This window comes from Maniola hyperantus, chromosome 24, assembly GCF_902806685.2.
Source record: "Maniola hyperantus chromosome 24, iAphHyp1.2, whole genome shotgun sequence".
Lineage (NCBI taxonomy): Eukaryota > Metazoa > Arthropoda > Insecta > Lepidoptera > Nymphalidae > Maniola > Maniola hyperantus.
Window position 1 is genome coordinate 6,418,297 of NC_048559.1, and position 22,124 is coordinate 6,440,420.

A 22,124-nucleotide genomic window follows, 5' to 3' on the forward strand; every position below is an offset into this window, starting at 1 on the left:
GAGCATACTAATTGCAACCATATGTTAGCAAACAAAAAGGTGAGTTTAAGTTGTTATCAAAAAAACTCTCTACTCTACTCCACTCCGTCTGTATGCGCTGACCCTTAAACAGTTTTAAACATCATGCAAAGCACAGAAAACCCAAAAACCACTCACCAAAAGCCACAGTGACGACAAACATCACTAAAGTATCTACAAAAGGTGTGTATTACCAGATAGGAAAGGAAGAGAAGAAGAGACAGCTGATAACATTATTAGTGATGAAATAAAAAAGAAGTATAGAAAAATATGTTTTATTGTAAATAATTGTGGCAAGGTCCAGACGGTCAATACTATCACTACATGTTGATATCTTTAATTAAATTTATTAGGAAATTGGGTATATTAATATAGGAGTGAGGTGGATCCTGGAAGATAACAAATTTTTTTTGTTATCTTATTTTGCAATTCTTATTGCTTTAAAAATAAAATATCCATGATATTATTTAAATGTGAATATTAAAATAAATATATTGGGTATCACGATACTGTATTGCGATATTTATTGACAGTCTGAACCGGCCTATTTTTTAATTATAGTAAAAACAAAAACTAAGATGTGAAAATGAGTGCAGGACTTAATTATCTACTTATTAAAATGCAAACTAAATTAGCACCAAAAATGGATTTGGACGAAAACATGATGATAATATCAATATCAGTACTTGAATATCATATCAATGATTTATACTTTGATATATAAGTAAATTGAAGGTATGATAGCCTAGTGGTTAGGACGTCCGCCTTCTAATCGGAGGTCGGGAGTTCGATCCCGGACACGCACCTCTAACTTTTTGGAGTTATGTGCGTTTTAAGTAATTAAATATCACTTGCTATAACGGTGAAGGAAAACATCGTGAGGAAACCTGCATGGCTGAGTTCGCCATAATGTTCTCAAAGGTGTGTGAAGTCTACCAATCCGCAAATGGCCAGCGTGGTAGACTATGGCCAAAACCCTTCTCACTTTGAGAGGAGACTCGTGCTCTGTAGTGAGCCGGCGATGGGTTGATCATGATGATGATATAAGTAAAATATGTTATTTAAGACAAAATAATATGTTCGTCCAAAAACATTCGCATTTCTATTAACAATTCAAACAAATTAACCCAGGTACCAAAATACATTCAATAAATTTATGAAATATCTACAAATGAAATCGAAATACACACAAATACACAAAAAAAAATTAACTGAGCTTCAAATTAAAAACTTACATCTATGTTTAAAAAAAATGAGATTTCAACCAAAAAGTTTTTAACAATTGAGTTAAAATTAATTGCTTAAAGCTAATATGTAACATATTTATACAAATAAAGAAGCCTATATACTTATACGTTTTAAAAATGAGTTTTTAATTTTAGAGGACTAAACTTTATAATTGATTAGTTTTCAATTAGTTTCTAACTTATAAATAAACCAGTTTTAACTTTTAACAGCTTTTATACTCTCTCTTAAAGTTTATTATCATTTTGTAATTTCAGTTACATCTTCATATTACTAACTTTTCTTAAATCGCTTCTTTTGGGCAAATTCTTTATATCAATGTGAGGTCCCGACGTTTGACCGAATTTATTTCTTAAATCTCTTACATTGACTTTGGGAATTTCTTCATCTTTTGCAATATTAATTTCATTTATTCTATTATTGGTTGTTGATTTTAAACCTGTATTTACTATCAAATCTTTATTACTATTTAAACCATTATTTTTATTTGAAATTTTCGATGTACCTCCCGTATTTAGCTTACTTTCATTCTTGTTAGACTTAACGTCAACTTTTGATTCTTGACTTTCAGTTTTTATTCTACTGACATTATTGGGTTTACTTTTAACTATTAAAGATTGACCATCCGTATTTAGTTTACTCGTGTTTTTATTAAATTTAACGTCTTTTTTCAACGATTGACTTTCAATATTTGTTTTATTGACATTTTTGCGAACATCGACTTTAATATTTTCGTTTGTTGTTGACGCCAAACCAGTTTTTACAATGACTAGATTAGATTTAGTCGTTTTAGTTTCAACTTTATCTTTTATATTATTAGAAACGAATTTGTTTTGGTTCTTAACACTTTCTAATTCAGTACTATCTGCGACTTTTATGTCTTCTTTATTAATTTTTCTGTGGAATTTCTTAACAGTTTCTTTCTTGGGATTACTATTGAATATATCTAGTACTTTACGATATAACGGTTTAGTGTTCCTGTTTAAATCTGTATTGCTTTTTAGACTTTCGTAATCGTGCTCGTTGTCGGAAACGTTTTCGTAAATATGTTCATCTTTTTCGATATTTTTTGATATATCAACGTTTTCAACTTTTTTGATACGTTTGAAGCTTAGTAATTTTTTGAAAGAACTTGGACTAGATATAGATAGGTTGATTTTGAAGTTTTTGTTTCCGTTTTTTAATATTCTTGGTACGTACGTTTTCCTGGGCTTCTTCCACCATAGTAGCACGTTGTGTCTGGAGTAGTATAGAAGGAATAGCACCAGTAGTATGGAGGGTAGGATTCCGAGGAATATGATGTACATTGCCACCATGAAGTTTCTTTGAACTGTAAAAGAAGTAAGTTTATGTAATGAGTGTGAGTTTGTTTCTTTATATTCCAAATCGAAAATTACATAGTAAGTAGCACAAGTTGTTCTGCATGAAAAAAACTAGCCAAGTGCGAGTCAGACTCGCGCACCGAGGGTTCCGCACTCGGGTATTTTTTTCGACATTTTGCACGATAATCAAAACTATTATGCATAACAATAAATAAAATCTGTTTTAGAATGTACAGGTAAACAACCTTTTATAAGGTAAAAATGTACAGCCAGGACCTTTCATATTATGATACCCCACTTGGTATAATTATCTTATTTTGAAAATACTTTATTTGTTTACGAACACATTTATTTGTGATATAAAACAAATTTACGGTACTCAGATTTTTCTCCTAAAACCAGCTATAAGACCGACCTACCTGCCATATTTCATGATTCTAGGTCAACGGGAAGTACACTATAAGTTTATACCCTCTTGACAGACACGACAGACGGACAAACAGAGAACAAAGTGATCTTATAAGGGTTCCTTTTTTTCTTTCGAGGTACAGAACCCCAATAAAGTGATGAAAATTATAAAAAAATAGTAAAAAGCAAATATGTCATTTCTCGTTCAAACAGCCGCATTGTAATATGGGCCTTTGAAAGTAGTTTCGATAGCTGCAAAGTGTCGTTACTAGATGGCATTAACAGTCGCTTCAGTACTGAGTGCACATACATATATCACATACATATTTTTATTTTTTTTATTAGATATGCCAACGATAAATTGTAACAACATTCACAAATATTAAAAACATGTCACAAACAATTCCAGTCCTACTACAATCATCAATTATAGGCATATACAGCATTACATAAGTCTCCGATTGTGTTAACAATAAGCTACCTACATTACAAACTTTTAACATTAACCACTAATTAATAAATATAATCTACAGCTAAATTAATAGATACAATTGCTTAATTAATGAAATTAGTTGCTCATTGCATAAAAATTAATTAAATTAGATAAGAGTCAGATAACGATAACAATTTAAGGAAACAACCATACAGTACATATCAAATTTTGTCAGAGCGTCGGGCGCGATCCCTGGAGACGCGGGTTCGATTCCTGCCGGTCCGCAATTTTTGATATGTATTTAAAATTATTTAAAGTGATAAAGTTAGAGCTTACTGCTGGAGTCTGTGGCTGGGCCAGAGTCGACGGAGCCTCCGGGGCCGGGCAGCGCGCACAGCGGCGGCGCGAAGCCGGCGTCGCAGTGGCAGTGACCTAAGTGACGTCACAACATCAAACCAACCTCATTCCTCAACCAATGACAATCACACCCATTTTATAAAAGCGAAAGTTTGTTTGTGTGTATTGTTAGAATGAAAACGACTTTGATATACTTTAACATAGTTTTAATCACTGTTTTCTAATTAAATTAACGCGTGGAATTAGGTTTTTTAAAAATCCACTGGGAACTCTTTGATTTTCCGGGACAAAAAGTAGCCTATGTCAGTCTCCAGGTCATTATCTATACATATGCAAAAATCACGTCAATCCGTTGCACCGTTGCGAGGTGATTGAAGGACACACCAACAAACAAACACACTTTCGCATTTATAATAAGGGTACTGATTTACAAGTCAGTACAAAACAATTCATATTCTACGCGTCACCAGAGAGTGTAGACTGTAGAGTCTACCCAAACCATAGACTCTCGGAGAATGTCAGAGGGTGCTAGGCCTGGCACAGACTATCAACGAAACCTAGGTGGGTTTCAGTATGTGTTTGTAACTCTTTCACGTAAAAACTACTTCTGGTCGATTACATCAATCATTATTATTACAATCTCAATTGTTGTGATTGGCTAGAACTAGAGTAACCGACATAGTTCAACAGGTTGCGAAGCTGAAGTAGCAATGGGCAGGGCACATAGTTCAACAAACCGATAGACGTTGGAGTCCCTAGCCGCTGGAATGGCGACCTCGCACTGGAAAGCGCAGCGTTGGAAGCAGTGGCGTGCAGCTGATAGAGGCATAAACGCACTGCTTACCCTCGTTGTAATAAATCAATGGTTATTTTTCATTAAAACCTGCCGGAAAATAAGTTAATACCTAAATGCATACCCTGGCTTGAAATCCTGTGCACGCCACTGGTTGGAAGACCCCCCTAGGTGGACAGACATCAAACGAGTCGCAAGGAACCATCAGGCGGCGCAAGACCGTAGCGTGTGGAAGTCCATTCAAGAGAACTATATCAACTATGTCCAGTAGTGGACTTCTATTGGTAGATAATAATGATGATGATGATTGTTATTTACCTTCCGAGTTACAGACGCCGTGTCCGGAACAGTTGGACGGACAGACGGACGACTCGCGACGCGCCATCAGCGCGCGGACGTCGGCCACAGACACACACTTTTGTTTCAGGCACATCTGTTAGGACAAATGCAGATATGGCTATTGGCTACAATCTCTTAGACTAAAATGAAAGTTCCTACTGCTATCCCTTTCATAATGCTTCCTGCCGAAAAGGATGGCACTAGGTTTTTTTTTTATTTAAAGAATATTAGCCATGTCAAATGACTAATATTCCCCTTTCCTCTCCAACTAAGCGTCAGGCTTGTGCTAGGAGTAGGTACGACAATAGTGCAACGGGCGGGGTTTGAACCGTCGACCTTTCGGTTTTCACTCCTTTACTGGTTGAGCTATTGAGGCTCTATATTGTAGCAAAGTATATTGCACACAGAGCAGAAAAACCAGCCAAGTGCGAGTCAGACTCGCGCAGCGAGGATTCCGTAACACTCATATTATTTCAACATTTTGCACGATAAATCAAAAACTATTATGCATAAAAATAAATAAAAACCCGTTTTAGAATGTACAGGTAAAGCCCTTTCATATGATACCCCACTTGGTAATAGTAATCTTATTTTGAAAGTTGAAAATACTAATTATTTGTTCATAAACACATTTCTTTTGTAATGTAACCACAAATTCACGGTTTACAGATTTTTTCCTTTACATGTGCTATAAGACCTACCTACCTGCCAAATTTCATGATTCTAGATCAACAGGGAGTAGGTTTCTTGACACACAGACAAACAACGAAATGATCGTATCATCATCATCATGATCAACCCATTCACCGGCTCACTACAGAGCACGGATCTTCTCTCAGAGTGAGAAGGATTTTGGCCATAGTCTACCACGCTGGCCATGTGCGGATTGGTAGACTTCACACACCTTTGAGAACATTATGGAGACCTCTCAAGTATGCAGGTAATGATCGTATAAGGGTTCCTTTTTTCCTTTTGAGGTATGGAGCCCTAAAAACATAGAAACTTAAAACAAACATAATGTACGCGAAGGAGGTCTTTTTAAAAAAAAAGAAAGAATATTGCTGACTAATATTCCCCTTTCCTCTCCAAATAAGCGTAAAGCTTGTGCTAGGAGTAGGTGCGACAATAGTGCAACGAGTGGGATTTGAACCGGCGACCTTTCGGTTTTCAGTCCGCTCTTTTAACCGTTGAGCTATCGAGGCTCTATCCTTTTACCTTATCTTCGCCGCACTTAGCGCCATCCGGGACCATTCCCGGGTCAACATCTTGCGTCCCCATATCAAGCATTGCTGTACGGCAAACTATTATAGTACCTGTGAACAAAGTATACATTTTAACTAGCTTATGCCCTTTCAATATAGAAATATGAATATACACAATGTTTTTTTAAGTTAGGTAGAATATTAGTTATATAAAATTTGATTTTAATTGTTAATTAAGTTAATCTATGTTATAAGGTACGATAGGGTTGTCATGTACAAAGTGTATAAAAGCCATTTAAAAATAAAGATATAAAAAAAATCTAGCTTATGCTACTTTCTTACTTACTTAGCTTAGACTGTACTTTGAAACCCCTATATTGTCCTCTTAGAGGTTGAATTTTCAAAAATCCTTCCTTAGCAGACGACTACATCATAATACCTAAAAAATTATGGGTTCTAGAGGACAACTACATTAAATCCCAAAATTAGAAACTTTTTACTTAAAGGAAACATTCTTTTATTTCTAAAAAGAAACAAAGCTGCATTCAAAGATTTCCTAAAATTCGCTTGTTTCATGCGGGAATCGAACCAGCTAAAAATTCAAAAATGTTATGCCTTTTTTACGCTCGCTTCGGCTATTGTAGCCTTATATACTGCAACCTACCATTGCACAATAACATCAAAAACAACAAAACAACAAAACAAATCAATTATTTCTGTAAAATACTTGAGTCAACATAACCGTACTTCACGTTGTTTGTCAAGATCTCACGTACAAGTACATTTTGACAAACAAAAAAAAGTGGCCACGGTGATAAGGACAAAAACAATCATTTTGTCACGTTCTGATAAGAGCTTAAATGCATTTAGCTATCTCGTTTTAACAGTAAAAGTCACATAAGGGCTACTTCTAAAAGGTATTTGTTCTGAGCTCAATTCTGTCTGATTGTGTCAAATAACGTCAAACTCCGACCATGATGACGATAACCCTTTACTGGAGCAGATGAATATCATACGAGCCTATATTAAGGAGGCACGGAAGGAGTTGCGGTTTGAGGAGGTGGCGATATTAGAAGCTAATCTGAAAGAACTCAAAAAAGAATACCAGCTCCAAATGCTCTCATATAAATCCTAGTAATTTTTAAATATTATTCATTGTTTTTCATAAAAATATTTATGATTATATTCTAAGCATGTTTTGTATTTAAATTAGTTATTGTTATAACGTAATTATGGCCCCGATTCTCTAGTCTCTCTCTAAACTATATCTGCATCCTTTTCTTTTTACTAATGCTAAAAAAGGAACGGAACATGACTTTCACATTTAAAGACTCTAAATTTTAGTGCACAATACAAATTTAAACAGTAGGTTCGCGAGTGCGTGCTAAAATCACGGGTTTTACCATCTAAAAATTAAATTTAGAAATGTCAAACTGCTTCTGTCCTTTTCATATTACAATAGTAAGAAGAGGGTGCGAATACTCTAAAATTAGGTTGTGCTTAGAATCGGTGCCAATATTTACTTTTTATTATTATAATATTTAATTCTTACCGTCTCTAGTAGATTTAAGAATAAAGAGTCACTAAACTGTGTCAAATAATGTCAAACTATGTCAAATAGTGTCAAACTCACCGTTGTTATTGATGAACGCAGCGCACAGTGTGGCAACGGTCTCCATACCGTACTCGAGTCGTTCGTTGAGATGCCTACATTGCAGGAGGCCGCACAGTGCGTCCTCCGAGGCGCAGCGATAGTACTGCGCCGGTTCTCTTTCCGTACCCCGTCTGTAGCCGCAGTTGCCTTTTCTGTTACAAAAAAGAAGTATAAAAAATTGTGCCGTTTGCCTGATTCATTGAAAATAGTCTGGTAACAAGGGCATAAAACAAGCCATTTTATCCGAGAGGTTTATCTATCCGAGCCGAAGACGAGGGCAGATAATATTTAAGTCTCTATATTTCTCAGTTCAAGAAACTATAATTATTTCTACATATCTCAGACCCGGTTTTACTCCGTGTTTTAGTCGACGTTAGCCCGACTAGTTTCGAACCCATCCGGGGTCCTTTTTCGGGCTAACGTCGACTAAAACACGTGAGTAAAGCCGGGTGAGAGATATGTAGAATGGAAATCACTCACGATAGTTTAAACGCTAAAATATAATCTAGATGATGCCCGCGACTTCGTCCGCGTGGATTTAAGGAATTTCTATGTCCTGCCCCGGGATGTAAGCTAGCTCTGTACTAAGTTTCATCAAAATCGGTTAAACTGTTGGTCCGTGAAAAGCTAGCAGCCAGACAGACAGACACACTTTCGCATTCATAATATTAGTATGGATATAGATAGACAGATAGATAGCCCTTCTATCTACTACTTTAGTTCAATGTATATAGTCCTGTTCATCACTCACTTGTCTCCTTTAATATTGGACGTATTGTAGCACTGTATGTCCGAGCTGGAGCCCGTGGAGCCCCACAGCAGCCGGCACTGGTCTGTATGCGTCCGACACGAGCCTTGCACGCAGTATGCCTGGAACGGAGCACTTCTTAAGATGTATTCCATTTTTTTGTCGATCGCCACTGTGGATCGTGTCGATCGATAAGCCATCGAGATTTTTGAAATCGACTGAGCTAAATCTGTAAGAAGCTGACAGATCTCATTGATTGTTTTTTAAAACACAAGTATATCGAGTGACAATACGATCGTAAAAATCAAGCAAATCTCTAGGGACCCTTAAAGATTCTTCATACTGAAATGTAATTTTTTGCGAAATTAATATGGAATAGAGGTTATAAGCAATTAGATATCACATGCTTTTTGAAGGAAAACGTGGTGAGGAAAGTGTTCTCCATATTGTTTTCAAAGGTGTGTGTGAAATCTGCCAAATTGCACTACGACAGCGTGGGGGATTACGGCCTAATCCTGAGACCTGAGCTCAGTAGTGGGCTTCGAGGGGTTGGACAGTGGACAAATATGAAAAAAAAAAACAAATTATGAACCTGATCGTTAGAACACGGCGTGGCGTCCATCTTGTGAACATCTTTGGGACAGAACTCCGAGTGTCCGGTGCAGTACTCCGCCAAGTCGCACTCTCGGTCGGCCGACCGACACACAGTCCCCGCTGTTTTTGGCCGACATGTCTGCAAACACAACAAAATAATCCTACTAATATTAAAAATGTGAAAGTGTGGATGTTTGGATGTTTGTTACTCAATCACGCAAAAACTGCTGAACGGATTTGGATGAAATTTGGAATGGAGATAGATTATACCCTGGATTAACACATAGGCTACTTTTTATACCGGAAAATCAAAGAGTTCCGCGGGATTTTGAAAAATGTAAATCCACGCGGTCGAAGTCGCGGGCATCAGCTAGTCAACAATAAAAGAAATAAGCATTAAAAGATTGTTGCCATTCGTATTCAGTACTATTCGTGGGTCGGCGATCCGCGATCCATGGAGCATTCATGGAACGTGGATCGTCCTCCTCCGATCTGGGCGGCGTGATTACGTATCTCGCGACAGGCTTGCGACAGGCGTCAATCTCGCGATCATTGCTGTCAAACGTCACACGTAACAGCAGCTACAGAGAGACAGCAATAGCCACAAAGCAAAATAAGAAGAAGAAGAGAGACAGCAAATGAACTGTCGCATTGCTACTGCTATCGCGTTGCTGCAACGTTTTACGTAATCACCCCTCGGCTTCAGGAATCATGCAATCCTGCCGCGTCGCTCCAACCGATCCACACCAGATCAGTTCAGCTGCAGATCGGCCTTGGCAAGGAGCGCGCGGCGCACCACGTCCACATCGTGTGTGTGTGAGTGTGTGTATGTGTGTTTTTGCAAGTGTGCGTCTGTGTCTGAGGAGATTTTTCAAGGTCAGATGATATTTTGTGCAATGTTTGTTCTTTACATTTTTCAGTATCCTCGTAATTATATTTTTGGACATTCCAGATCCAGCTAATGCACTAAAAAGCGTACCAGCGGGTCGCAGCACTCCCCCGAGGCGCAAGTGGCGTTGCTGCGCAGCACGCAGGCGCGCGGCTCGCAGCACGCGGCGCACGCCGGATCTGGCCGTAAGCCACAGTCGCACTGCTCACCCGGCTCTACGAACCCGTTACCGCACGTCGGCGAGTCAAACAGACGCTTTGGCTTATTTCTGTAAAAAAATTGAAACTCTTTAGGTGTATTCGTTGTGTACATGCGAAAGAAGTTCTTCGGTTTATATTCGTAACAGTCATTACGCAACGGTTAATTTTGGCAACCATGTCCCCACCTCATGAAAAATAAAAACGAGATTTTTCGACTATTGAACTGGGGTTCATTATCAGTTATAGCCTTAACGGGTATACCAGACTTTTAAGAGTAATCATCAATCAATGCAAAAGTGTGTTTCTCTGTCTGTTTATCTGCTAGCTCTTCACGGCAGATGTAATCAATTTCAGCGAAAATCAGTGCAGAGTTAAAGCAACTAATCCGGGAAATCCAGGGATGGACATAGGCTACCTTAGTCCCGGAAAATTAAAGAGTTCCCTTGGGATTTCAAAACCTTATACCCACGCGGACAAAGTCGTGGGCATCATCTATTATCTGATAAGATTAATATTGCCCTACTAATATTGTAAATGAGAAAAAGTGTCTGTGAGGGAGAAACCTTAGTTTTTATCTCTGCTAATCGAAGAGTTTTAGGCTTTTTCATTCATTCATTCCACGCAAACGGAGTAATGAACAAAAATAAGTAAATAGTAAACAATAATTTATCCTATAAGATGAGAAAATCTTACCGCAAACAATAGTCCATTCCGCGTTCAAAAGAAAGTGCAAGCGACCTCAAACTGCAATCAGACCAATGCGTCGGCGTAATAGATGTACTAGACGGGCTCATTATACACTTCTCGTCCTGACATTTGCAGTCTGTCTCAGTGTCGTGTTCCATACCGAAGTTGTGTCCCATTTCGTGGGCTATCGTTGTAGCCACTAGGCCGATAACCTCGGAATGATTGGCTGCAACTCCGCCAGAGTATTGGTAAGTGCATATAGGACCTTTTAATGCTTTGCCTACTACGCCATTTTCAAATTTCTTTCGTCTGGAATAAAAATAATTGTTAATTTATTTTATGTTGTCTATTTCATAGCATGGCTAATATCACTACCCAATACCCATATTATAAATGCGAAAATGTGTTTGTTAGTTGGTTTGTCCTTTAATCAAGTCGCAACGAATCGACGTGGTTTTTTGCATGGGTATAGTTAAAGACCTGGAGAGTGACATAGGCTACTTTTTATCCCGGAAAATCAAAGAGTTCCCACGGGATTTTTAAAAATCTAAATCCAATCGGACAAAGTAAAACAACTGTTAAGTCCGTCAAAAGAGACTCCCGCGCGCCATTTCAACTCTATGGGTCAACTGCTTTGTCAAAAGTTCGGTTCACCTGTAAAATAGGGACTAAAACCGTACTTTTGACATGAATTTTGACACAAAAAAAATTAAAATGGCGCGTGAGGAGTTAAATTTTACGAGTTATACTTACGTCAGCAAATGCGCGTTGTCATTAGGTATTTCATTGAGTAAAGTCTCTCTTCTATATGTCAGAAAATGTGTTAAAGTAGCATCTCCGTCGTCCTCTAAACGTATCCTGTCCTGCTCTGTCCAAACCACGACGCCCACGAGCGCTATAAAAATATTCAGTGGTGCATATACCTGAAAAAAATAGTATATTATGATAAAAACTCATCATCATCATCATCATCATCATGATCAATCTATTATAAGAAACTAGCTGACCCGGCGAAGATCGTACCGTCTAACAAGTCACTCAGTTGTTTTGCCTCTACTAATACTTAAACTTTATGGTATGCTATTAAAGTTCAAATTGACTTTTAATTATTATTACGAATCTTTTGTATGGGAATATAGAAGTGTTGTTTTTAGACGTTTTCAGGCAATTTTTTTAAATTTTTCTTTTCTTTCCGTAAGAACCGTCCTCGTACTTCAAGGATTATTATAAAAAAAGAATTAGCGAAATCGGTTCAGCTGTTCTCGAGATCTGCGCTTAGCAACACATTCAGCGATTAATTTTTATATATAGAGATGAAAAGAAGCACTTACGGAGTTGATGATGTTGGCGACGTCCTTCAGCTGCCTGTGCACTGTGTGAATGTTCTCTCCGTTGGCTCTGTACTCGCCGTTATCCGCGACTAGCACCAACTCAACGTAACGCGATTGCTTGTTCACGTTGAACGGACCTCGGACCTCCGTGTCTTCGGAGGTATCCCGTTTGTACTGAAGACAATGGAGTATAACATTTAAAAAAAAAACAAATCGGTCCAGAAACCTCGAAAAAATCGGTGAACATACATTTAAAAAAAACCGGCCAAGTGCAAGTCAGACACAGTCGTATCTTTCGATATTTTGCACGATAAATCAAAAACTTTTATGCATAAAAATAAATAAAATTCTGTTTTAGAATGTACAGGTAAAACCCATTCATATGACTCTCCACTTAGTATAGTTATCTTACGTTGAAAATACTAATATTTACTCATGTTATTTTTTATTGTGATGTAACCACAAACTCACAGTTTCAGATTTTTCCCCTTACATGTGCTATAAGACCTACCTACCTGCAAAATTTCATGATTCTTGGTCAACGGCAAGTTACCTGTAGGTTTCTTGACAGACCGACAGACAGACAGACAACAAAGTGATCCTATAAGGGTTCCGTGTTCCTTTTGAGGTATGGAACCCTTAAAACTCCCAAAATTAAAGATAATAACACAAAAAACTGTAGAGCTGATGATATTATGTACTTATGATGAAAACTTCTAACGTGAAAAGTACTAATCCGACTAACTCTACTCTTTGCCCTGCTCTGTTCACTAAGATGCCTCATCATGAGTTCGGGATCGTACTTCGTGTTGTTCGTCACACCACCGTCGTACCCGCAGTGGAAGTTTTTCGTCAGATCTGAATGGTCGTAGACGAAGTGTTGTGAGCCTACTTCGGTGTTTACGTCTGAAAACTTCTAACGTGAAAAGTACTAACCCGACTAACTCTACTCTTTGCCCTGCTCTGTTCACTAAGATGCCTCATCATGAGTTCGGGATCGTACTTCTTGTTGTTCGTCACACCACCGTCGTACCCGCAGTGGAAGTTCTTCGTCAGATCTGAATGGTCGTAGACGAAGTGTTGTGAGCCCACCTCGGTGTTTAAATCTGAAACAGGTTTTTTTAAATGCTACGAATAATCAAAAATTAAAGGCTACTAAACAGACAAGTCGATGCAACGGGAAAAAACTTTAAAGATTTTTAAGAGACTGACTGACTGATCTATCATCACACAGCTCAAACTACTGGATGGATCGGGGTGAAATTTGGCACGCAGATAGCTATTATGACGTAGGCATCCGCTAAGAAAGGATTTTCGAAAACTCCGGGGGTAAAATTGGGGTTTGAAATTTGTGTAGTCCACGCGGACGAAGTCGCGGGAATAAGCTAGTGTCGTATAAACATGACATACAGTACGCGGCAGAAAGTAATGTACATCGGCCTTCAAAATGACATTTCGGCTGCGTAGAGCATTGTCTCTGTCACTCATACCTATGTGTATGACATTTTGTCGGTCTCAATATCTCTCCTTCTAAATGTCAATGTACATTACTTTGTCGCGAACTGTAAAATGTAGGTTTTATTTTCGTACCTTCCGCAGGTTCAATATATTTCATTTGCTTGCCGTCGTGAATGACCCCCCTCACGCCGTGACAAGTGGACAACGCCACCCACGAGTTGTCTTTGCCTCTCACCTTGCCAGAGTACTGGCATATGTCCAGCTCCTGGAAATTAATTACAATACATTCAAAGCCTTAAACGTTCATCGTCAAAGAAAGAAAATAAGCAAAATATCTAAAAATTGTAATGTTTAAAAAAATATTTTTGTAGTATTGCACGCCACAAAGTGGCAAACTGTTAGAACTTTTAAAACTACGTATAACACCTGAACATGTACGACACAGTTAATGCAATAAAATTTATTTTATTCTATAACTACAAAATGACACAAATGGTTATTATTAGTATTGGATTGTGTTTAGGTAGTATAACAATAACGCTAAGTTTTTGCTAGCGTTCTGGTTACACAACACGATGTTACAAGAACGCTATATTACGTATTAATTATTATTATTAAATACTTTAGTGTCATGTCTAAAGTGTGTCAAAAGGACGGTTCACTTTTAAAATAAGGACTAAAATCGTACTTTTGGACGTACGTGAGGAGAATTTTATGCGTTATAAACTTCTTTATTAAATTAGGCTAAGAGTGGTTTTTACCTCACCTCAATAGTAGGTTTATGTAGCACAGTCTTCCCGTCTTTCTGGTAGCTTACTATGTGGTCTCCAGCCACCAGGTCTTCATTTAACCGAAGGTCGAGGATGTGTTCCTCGCCTTCTATGTTGAGCGTCATCGTCACCTCTGGATGATGGAGACCTTCCTGAAATAGGAAATAATTTTACGGTAGAATAACAACTATTTTGATGACCTCCCTGGAGCAGTAGTGAGCGCTGTTTGTGCCAGGTATGTGATAAGTGGGAGGACGCGGGTTCAATTCCTGGCAGGGGCAATTTATCTTAGACTAAGGCTGAGATTTTTATAGAGCGCACTTTTACTTTGCTCAGATTTAAGACTGAGTTAAAACGAGACAGATTCATATGAGAGATATAGCTCTGTCTTGTATGAGTCAAAAAAAGTCACTCCGAGAGATAACATGCTAAAGCCTAGAAAAGACTTATGACTTCACAAAAAAAACGGACCCACAAAAATCGGTGTCCCACTGTCGCCAATCTATTCAATTATTATTGCATGCAATTGCATTGCAATTTAGGTATACCTTTACTGTAGTGTACAAGAAGATATATACTTATACCTTACTACAGTACATAAAGGTAATAGTAAAAGAGAACCATAACCGTATCATTAATCTAACAAGTATAATTGAAGGAAACGCGGCAATAGGAAACAGTTTAACCTAGTAGAGAATAAGCGCTAAGGCCGACATAAATTATATAAAAAAATATTAAAAACCCGACTTCCAAAAACAATACAAAGTAAAAATATTTTTTGTTTCTACACGTGTATTGTTGTATTTTTTGTTGCTTCACGCTTTGATTTCAAGTTTCTTTTATGCTCGCTTGACTGTCGTGAACTGTGCTATGTGTGTGTGACTTTCAAAAAGGAGGAGTTGTGTTTTTCTACCTGTTTCTACTTCGGTGTACATCACCGAAATCTCCGAGATTTCTGAACCCATTTGCGTAATTTTTTTTAATCAATAGAGAAACTTTGTGACATTGTCCCATAAAAAAATTAGATTCCAATTCCTCAATCCCGATGCTGCAGGGGACCTGACCACCAAGGCTGATGGGATTTAGAAACTGTCGGTTATAAATTGATATTGGAGGTTTTTGAAAAGACTTTTTGAACTCGGGGACCCAACTCCTCAGCCCTAATGCTGTAAGGGATTGCATTCCTAAATCGTGGGGATCCCACGGGATTTTTAAAGAACCTGAAGCCGCGGGGTTCAGCTAGTGGGTCAATAAAGTTTAGTTTATAGTTATTTTTATTAAAAAAAAAAAAAAAAAAAAAAAGTCTGTAGTCTGCGGAGCCGTATATACCGATTACCTGCCAACAATTTCCTATGCCGTAACAACTAACAAGTAACGACGCTATAAGAGTAAGACAGTTGTAAGCAAAAACTTGTCATTATATCAATTGCCTTTCTTGATTTCTATGTGAAGACTGGTGAGTCACGTAGTCACGAGTAGCTTTGTGTACTAGGGTTGTAACTTGTACATGTACAGTACCCGGCAGGAAATATTGTACATCGACCTTTAGAAAGAGATAGCGGTTTCGAAGAGCGTTGTCTGTTTATATAGAACTAGCTTATGCTCGCGACTTCGTCTTCGACTACACAAATTTCAAACCCCTATTTCACCCCCTTAGGGGTTGAATTTTCAAAAATCCTTTCTTAGCGAATGCCTACGTCATAATAGCTATCTGCATGTCAAATTTCAGCCCGATACGTCCAGTAGTTTGAGCTGTGCGTTGATAGATCAGTCAGTCAGTCACCTTTTCTTTTTATATATTTAGATTGTTGCAGTTCTCTCCGTAATGGACCAGGTAGGTAAATACGATCAGATACAGGTCGTCAACATTAGTAATAACCCTACTGGCAAGACAAGCGAAGAAACTCGTCTGTGACACAAATAACGCCTTTTATTTATGTCCCAGCGAAGGATTGATCTTCTGACTAGTATTGGACTAAGAGCCAGCGCGTGCCAGACCTTCGTTAATTTATAAAAGCTGAAAGTTTCTCTGAGTATTGTCCCCAACACTGGGAGGAACGTTTGTTTGGATCATGGTGGCTTTGGAATACAACAGGTAATAGAGATGTAAAAAATCTTACGTACTTAAGTATAAAGTCTGATTTTTTTACGTTATCGTTAGACACTTAGTATCATAGCAACACCCTGCCAGACACCTTTAAAGTTTAAAAGTTAACCTGCCGTACTCAGAGCCGCTTAATCGTTACTTAAGTTTAGTTAAAACGAGACAGAGCTATATCCCTTTCCGAGCTTATCCTTTTTTTGAGCGTTTTTCCTTTTGAGGTACGGAACCCTAAAAAGCTTCTATCAAGCTTCTTAATTACATACTCCATTCTATGTATATTGTAGTTTATAAGAAATATATTTTATGTTATGTTTTATGTTATATCTCTCACATAAATCTGTCTGGTTTTAACCCAATCTTCAGTAACGATTAGCAACTCTGAGTACGGCAGTAAGGGTGTCTAGCAGGGGTTTGTCACGACAATAAGCGTCTGGCAATGCATGACGTGATTTCTAACAGTATTCCGAAGAAAATATAAAAATTAAGTAGTTTTTATACTTTGACGTAAGATTTTTTACATCTCTATTACCTGTTATCTCTCAAAGCCGCCATGATCCAAACAAACGTTCCTCCCAGTGTTGGGGACAATACGCAGAGAAACTTTCAGCTTTTATACAATAACTAAGGTCTGGCACACACTGGCTCTCTCTCTCTATATAGACTACAGAGTATAGTGATTGGAATGCCACTGGATGCTCTGATGTAGTTAGAACAACGTGACAACTTAGATATCGTTGCCAGCCGTGCCTGAGTGAACTAGAGTGAGGGAACTCACAATTTTATTTTATTTTCTTGAACCACCTACAGAATCATACAAAAAAAACCGGTCGAGTGAGAGTCGGGCTCGCGCAACGAGGGTTCCGTATTATCCGTGATGTAACTATTAATTCACGGTTTTCAGATTTTTCTCCTAATGTCTGCTATAAGACCTACCTACCTGCCAAATTTCATGATTCTAGGTCAACGGGAAGTACCCTGTAGGTTTCTTGACAGACCGACAGAGAGACAGACAACAAAGTGGTCCTGTAAGGGTTCCGTTTTTCCTTTTGAGGTACGGAACCCTAAAAGCTATCATGGCTAAGTTGTGACTATGAAACCCTACACTGCGCGTGGCCCGCAACTCACTTGGCCAGTTTTTTATAATTAAAAAAACTCGTACCTAGCATATAGTCAATGTAATTCTCTGTACCACCAACTATACATTGAGAAGCTACTTCCACCTACTGCAATGCAAATTTTTATTATAAGGTAACCGTTAAAAAACTTAGTTAATTTACATACAAATGGAGTTGTGAAAGAGATTTTAAAAAAAGTTCCTTTGTTAGCCTTTAAAGGCGACTCCGTGTATGGAATCCAGCGGAATTAATTTTGCATTACATTTTTCATAGTCACAATAATATGGTGCAGAAGTAAACCAAAACTTGTAGCACTAATAGATACAATAAAAAAAACCGGCCAAGTGCGAGTCAGGCTTGCGCAATGAGGGTTCTGTACTACAGTCGTATTTTTTCGACATTTTGCACGATAATTCAAAAACTATGATGCATAAAAATAAATAAAAATCTGTTTTAGAATGTACAGGTGAAGACCTTTCATATGATACCCCACTTGATATAGTCACTCACTTCGAAAGTTGAAAATACTAATTATTAGTTCATGACCACAATTTAATTTTTTTTGTGTGATCTAACCCTAAATTCACGGTTTTCAGATTTTTCTCCAAATGTCAGCTATAAGATCTACCTACCTGCCAAATTTCATGATTCTAGGTCAACGGGAAGTACCCTGTAGGTTTCTTGACAGACAGACAGACAGACAGCCAACAAAGTGATCCTATAAGGGTTCCGTTTTTCCTTTTGAGGTACGGAACCCTAAAAACCGGCCAAGTGCGAGTCAGACTCGCGCACCGATAAATCAAAAACTATTATGCATGAAAATAAATAAAAATCTGTCTTAGAATGACCAGGCATGAACCCTTTTATAAGATTTATATTTTTATTCCCAACATTCGTACCAATTTTTAGCCCTATGGAAATTTCAAAGTATTGTAACCCTGAATGTCTTCTTTAACCGGATTATAACATAAATAGAGGATGCCCGCGAATTCGTCCGCGTGGATTTAGGTTTTTTTAAAATCCCGTGGGAACTCTTTGATTTTCCGGGATAAAAAAGTAGCCTATGTAAGGCTCGGGATGTAAGCTACCTCTGCCCTTCATCAAAATTGGTTAAACTGTTGGGCCGTGAAAAGCTAGCAGAGAGACAGACAGACAGACAGACACACTTTCGCATTTATAATATTACGAGCTTATGCTCGCGACTTCGTCCGCGTGGACTACACAAATTTCAAACCTGTGTTTCACCCCCTTAGGGGTTGAATTTTCAAAAATCCTTTCTTAGTGGATGCCTACGTCATAATAGCTATCTGCATGCCAAATTTCAGCCCGATCCGTCCAGTAGTTTGAGCTGTGCGTTGATAGATCAGTCAGTCAGTCAGTCAGTCAGTCACCTTTTCCTTTTATATATTTAGATTAGTATGGAGGTATGGATTTATATTCCGTAGTGTGAAATAAGCTTAGATGTTGGTAACATTACCGTGTGCCTCGTGGATGTGATCTCTCTCTTCGTCCTGGCATGGTGTATCACGGGTTGTACTAGTCTGTGTCGCCGGAACTCTGTTGCAGGACTTTCTGGAACAAGCAACACCAAATTATTTAGCAACTGAGTTGGAAAGAATCAAATGAGCTGACGCGGAATCAAACTCAATGTTTTTAGGGTTCCGTACCTCAAAAGGAAAAACGGAACCCTTATAGGATCACTTTGTTGTCTGTCTGTCTGTCTGTCGGTCTGTCAAGAAACCTACAGGGTACTTCCCGTTGACCTAGAATCATGAAATTTGGCAGGTAGGTAGGTGCAGTAGCGTGCAGGTTATAGAGGCATAAATGCACTGCTTACCCCAATTGTAAGCTCAATGCATATTTTTCATTATGACCTGCCAGTAAACAGGTTCCTACCTAACTAATGCCTACCCTAGCTTCAAACCCTGTGCACGCCACTGGGTAGGTGTTACAGGAGACATTAGGGGGGAAATCTGAAAACCGTGATTTGTGGTTTCATCACACAAAAAAAATTAAATTGTGGTCAAGAACTAAAAATAAGTATTTTTAATTTTCGAAGTAAGATATCAAGTGGGGTATCATATGAAAGGGCTTCACCTGTGCATTCTAAAACAGATTTTTATGCATCATAGTTTTTGAATTATTGTGCAAAATGTCGAAAAAATACGACTGTAGTACGGAACCCTCGTTGCGCGAGCCTGACTCGCACTTGGCCGGTTTTATCTATTATATATATACTAGCTGATGCTCGCGATGTTACCATGTGTTACCAACGACTGCTCTCATATTTCGGCCACATCATACGGCGGGGGGACGACAGCTTAGAAAAGCTAATAGTGACGGGCAACACTGAGGGCAAAAGACCGAGAGGCCGCTCACCATCTAGGTGGTCCGACCAGCTAAAGGAGTCCAGCAGGTGTGGATTTTATGACATTGTTAAAATGGTCCCCAACAGAAGCCGGTGGAAACTGATAATCCATTTGAGGGCAGTTTGCCAGAACCACGATCTTTAGCAATGAAGGAACGACCGGAGAGAGACCGGACTTCGTTCTCGGGGACTTAGGGAAATCCCGTGGGAACCGTTTGATTTCCCGGGGTAAAAAGTATCCTATGTCACTCTCCAGGTCTTTATCTATACCCATGCAAAAAATCACGTCAATCCACTACACCGTGATTGAAGGGCAAACCAACAAACAAACATACTTTCGAATTTATAATAAGGGTAGGTACTGATTACTGTGATATTACTATAATTAGGCACATCACATCGACAGCTTTTTGCTGACTGATGCGACGAGCTATCAAGCTAAAAGGGCATCAAGCCCGCACCGCTCTTCACCGCAACCATTACGTGTAGGAAGGTAAACAAGTAACAACAAAATACTCGAAATTGCTATTTATTCAATTAATTATAATAATAAATCGTCCAAATTCCTAAGAACTGTGTGACAGGAAAACAACAAGGGAAATGCGCTTTAGGTAAAACAAAGCGACAGCTCGAGAAGGCAATCGGGGTGTGAGGCGGGGGGGACGCCCCGCACACCATCGCCTCACCCGTGCTATCTCGCACCGGGTTAGCGCGGGGGCTGTGTGGGTGTGCGGGGCGTCTCCACCTCGATTGCCATCTTGACCTGTCGCGTAGTATAGGTACTTACATAAATTATAACAATAGTCGATACAATTAATTATTCTATATTTGTACGAGAGTTATCTATAACAGACATGTTTGTAAACAAGGAAGCGTTTTATTCCCTGCTTTATAAATTACTAGCTGATGTCCGCGACTTCGTGCGCGTGGATTTAGATTGTTAAAAATCCCGTGGGAACTCTTTGATTTTCCGGGATAAAAAGTAGCCTATGTCACTCTCCAGGTCTTAAACTATACCCATGCAAAAAATATCACGTCGATCCGTTGCTCTGTTGCGACGTGATTGAAGGACAAACCAACAAACCAATAAACCAACAAATAAACACACTTTCACATTTATAATATGGGTACTGAGAGGTACCTATTCGCTCAAGAAAACTGTTTATTTGTTACTTACTAGCTGATGGCCGCGACTTCGTACGCGTGGATTTAGATTTTTAATAATCCCGTGGGAACTCTTTGATTTCCCGGGATAAAAAGTAGCCTATGTCACTCTCCAATCTATACCCAAACAAAAACTCACATCAATCCGTTGCACCGTTGTGGCGATATTGAAGGACAAACCAACAAACAAACACACTTTCGCATTTATAATAAGGGTACTGATAACTTATAGGTACCAATTTGCTCAAGAAAACTGTTACTTACTTATTTACGTGTATTTACGCCTCCACTGTACCTACTAATGAACCAAGTTTAATGAAATTAAACACAGAGACGGCACCCTGGAAGTTGGAACACACCCCATTAATAGAATGCATGTTTCTTTCCGTAGCAGAACTAGAGTAACCGACATAGCTCAACGGGTTGCGAAGCTGAAGTGGCAATGTGCAGGGCACATAGTTCGTACAACCGATAGACGTTTTGGTCCCAATGTGCTGGAATGGCGACCTCGCACCGGAAGACGCAGTGTTAGAAGACCCCCACTAGGTGGACGGACGACATCAGACGAGTCGCAGGGAGTCGCTGGATTCAAGCGGCGCAAGACCGTGACGCGTGGAAGTCCCTACAAGAGACTTATGTCCAGTAGTGGACGTCTATCGGTTGATGATCAAAGTCAAATGATTTATTCAAAATAGGTAATAAATTACTTTATGATAGCCAGATGTTGGATTTGTAAGATATAGTGGTGATAATTATTACGCAAACTTAAAACTAAAGCTACGAGGGTTCCAAACGCGTCCAGATGATGATGATGATGATGATGAAGTTTCTTTCCACAACTATGACTTCCTGTATTAATGCTACAAGATGGCCTATATGCCGAACGTAATGGTCACAGGAATATCCTTTTAAAAGCGGGATAAAA

At 38.7% G+C, this 22,124-nt stretch overlaps 1 protein-coding gene across 2 annotated transcripts in view; it reads right to left on the reverse strand.

The window, feature by feature from the left end:
* The window catches only part of LOC117993605 (disintegrin and metalloproteinase domain-containing protein 12-like), a 75,188-nt gene that overhangs the window by 8,401 nt on the left and 44,663 nt on the right, over positions 1-22,124 (reverse strand). Inside the window, exons 2-16 of one of the 2 annotated variants that reach the window (XM_069506817.1) lie at positions 19,145-19,239; positions 14,445-14,600; positions 13,811-13,943; positions 12,950-13,126; positions 12,221-12,387; positions 11,643-11,812; positions 10,896-11,198; positions 10,093-10,270; positions 9,112-9,252; positions 8,523-8,641; positions 7,751-7,923; positions 6,131-6,228; positions 4,895-5,009; positions 3,763-3,858; positions 2,464-2,593 (exon numbers count right to left, since the gene is read on the reverse strand). In XM_069506817.1, the coding sequence (XP_069362918.1) occupies positions 2,464-2,593; positions 3,763-3,858; positions 4,895-5,009; positions 6,131-6,228; positions 7,751-7,923; positions 8,523-8,641; positions 9,112-9,252; positions 10,093-10,270; positions 10,896-11,198; positions 11,643-11,812; positions 12,221-12,387; positions 12,950-13,126; positions 13,811-13,943; positions 14,445-14,600; positions 19,145-19,239 (2,251 nt within the window). Of the gene's footprint in view, positions 1-2,463; positions 2,594-3,762; positions 3,859-4,894; positions 5,010-6,130; positions 6,229-7,750; positions 7,924-8,522; positions 8,642-9,111; positions 9,253-10,092; positions 10,271-10,895; positions 11,199-11,642; positions 11,813-12,220; positions 12,395-12,949; positions 13,127-13,156; positions 13,327-13,810; positions 13,944-14,444; positions 14,601-19,144; positions 19,240-22,124 lie in introns of both variants that reach the window. The other variant, XM_034981404.2, reaches the window with a different exon arrangement.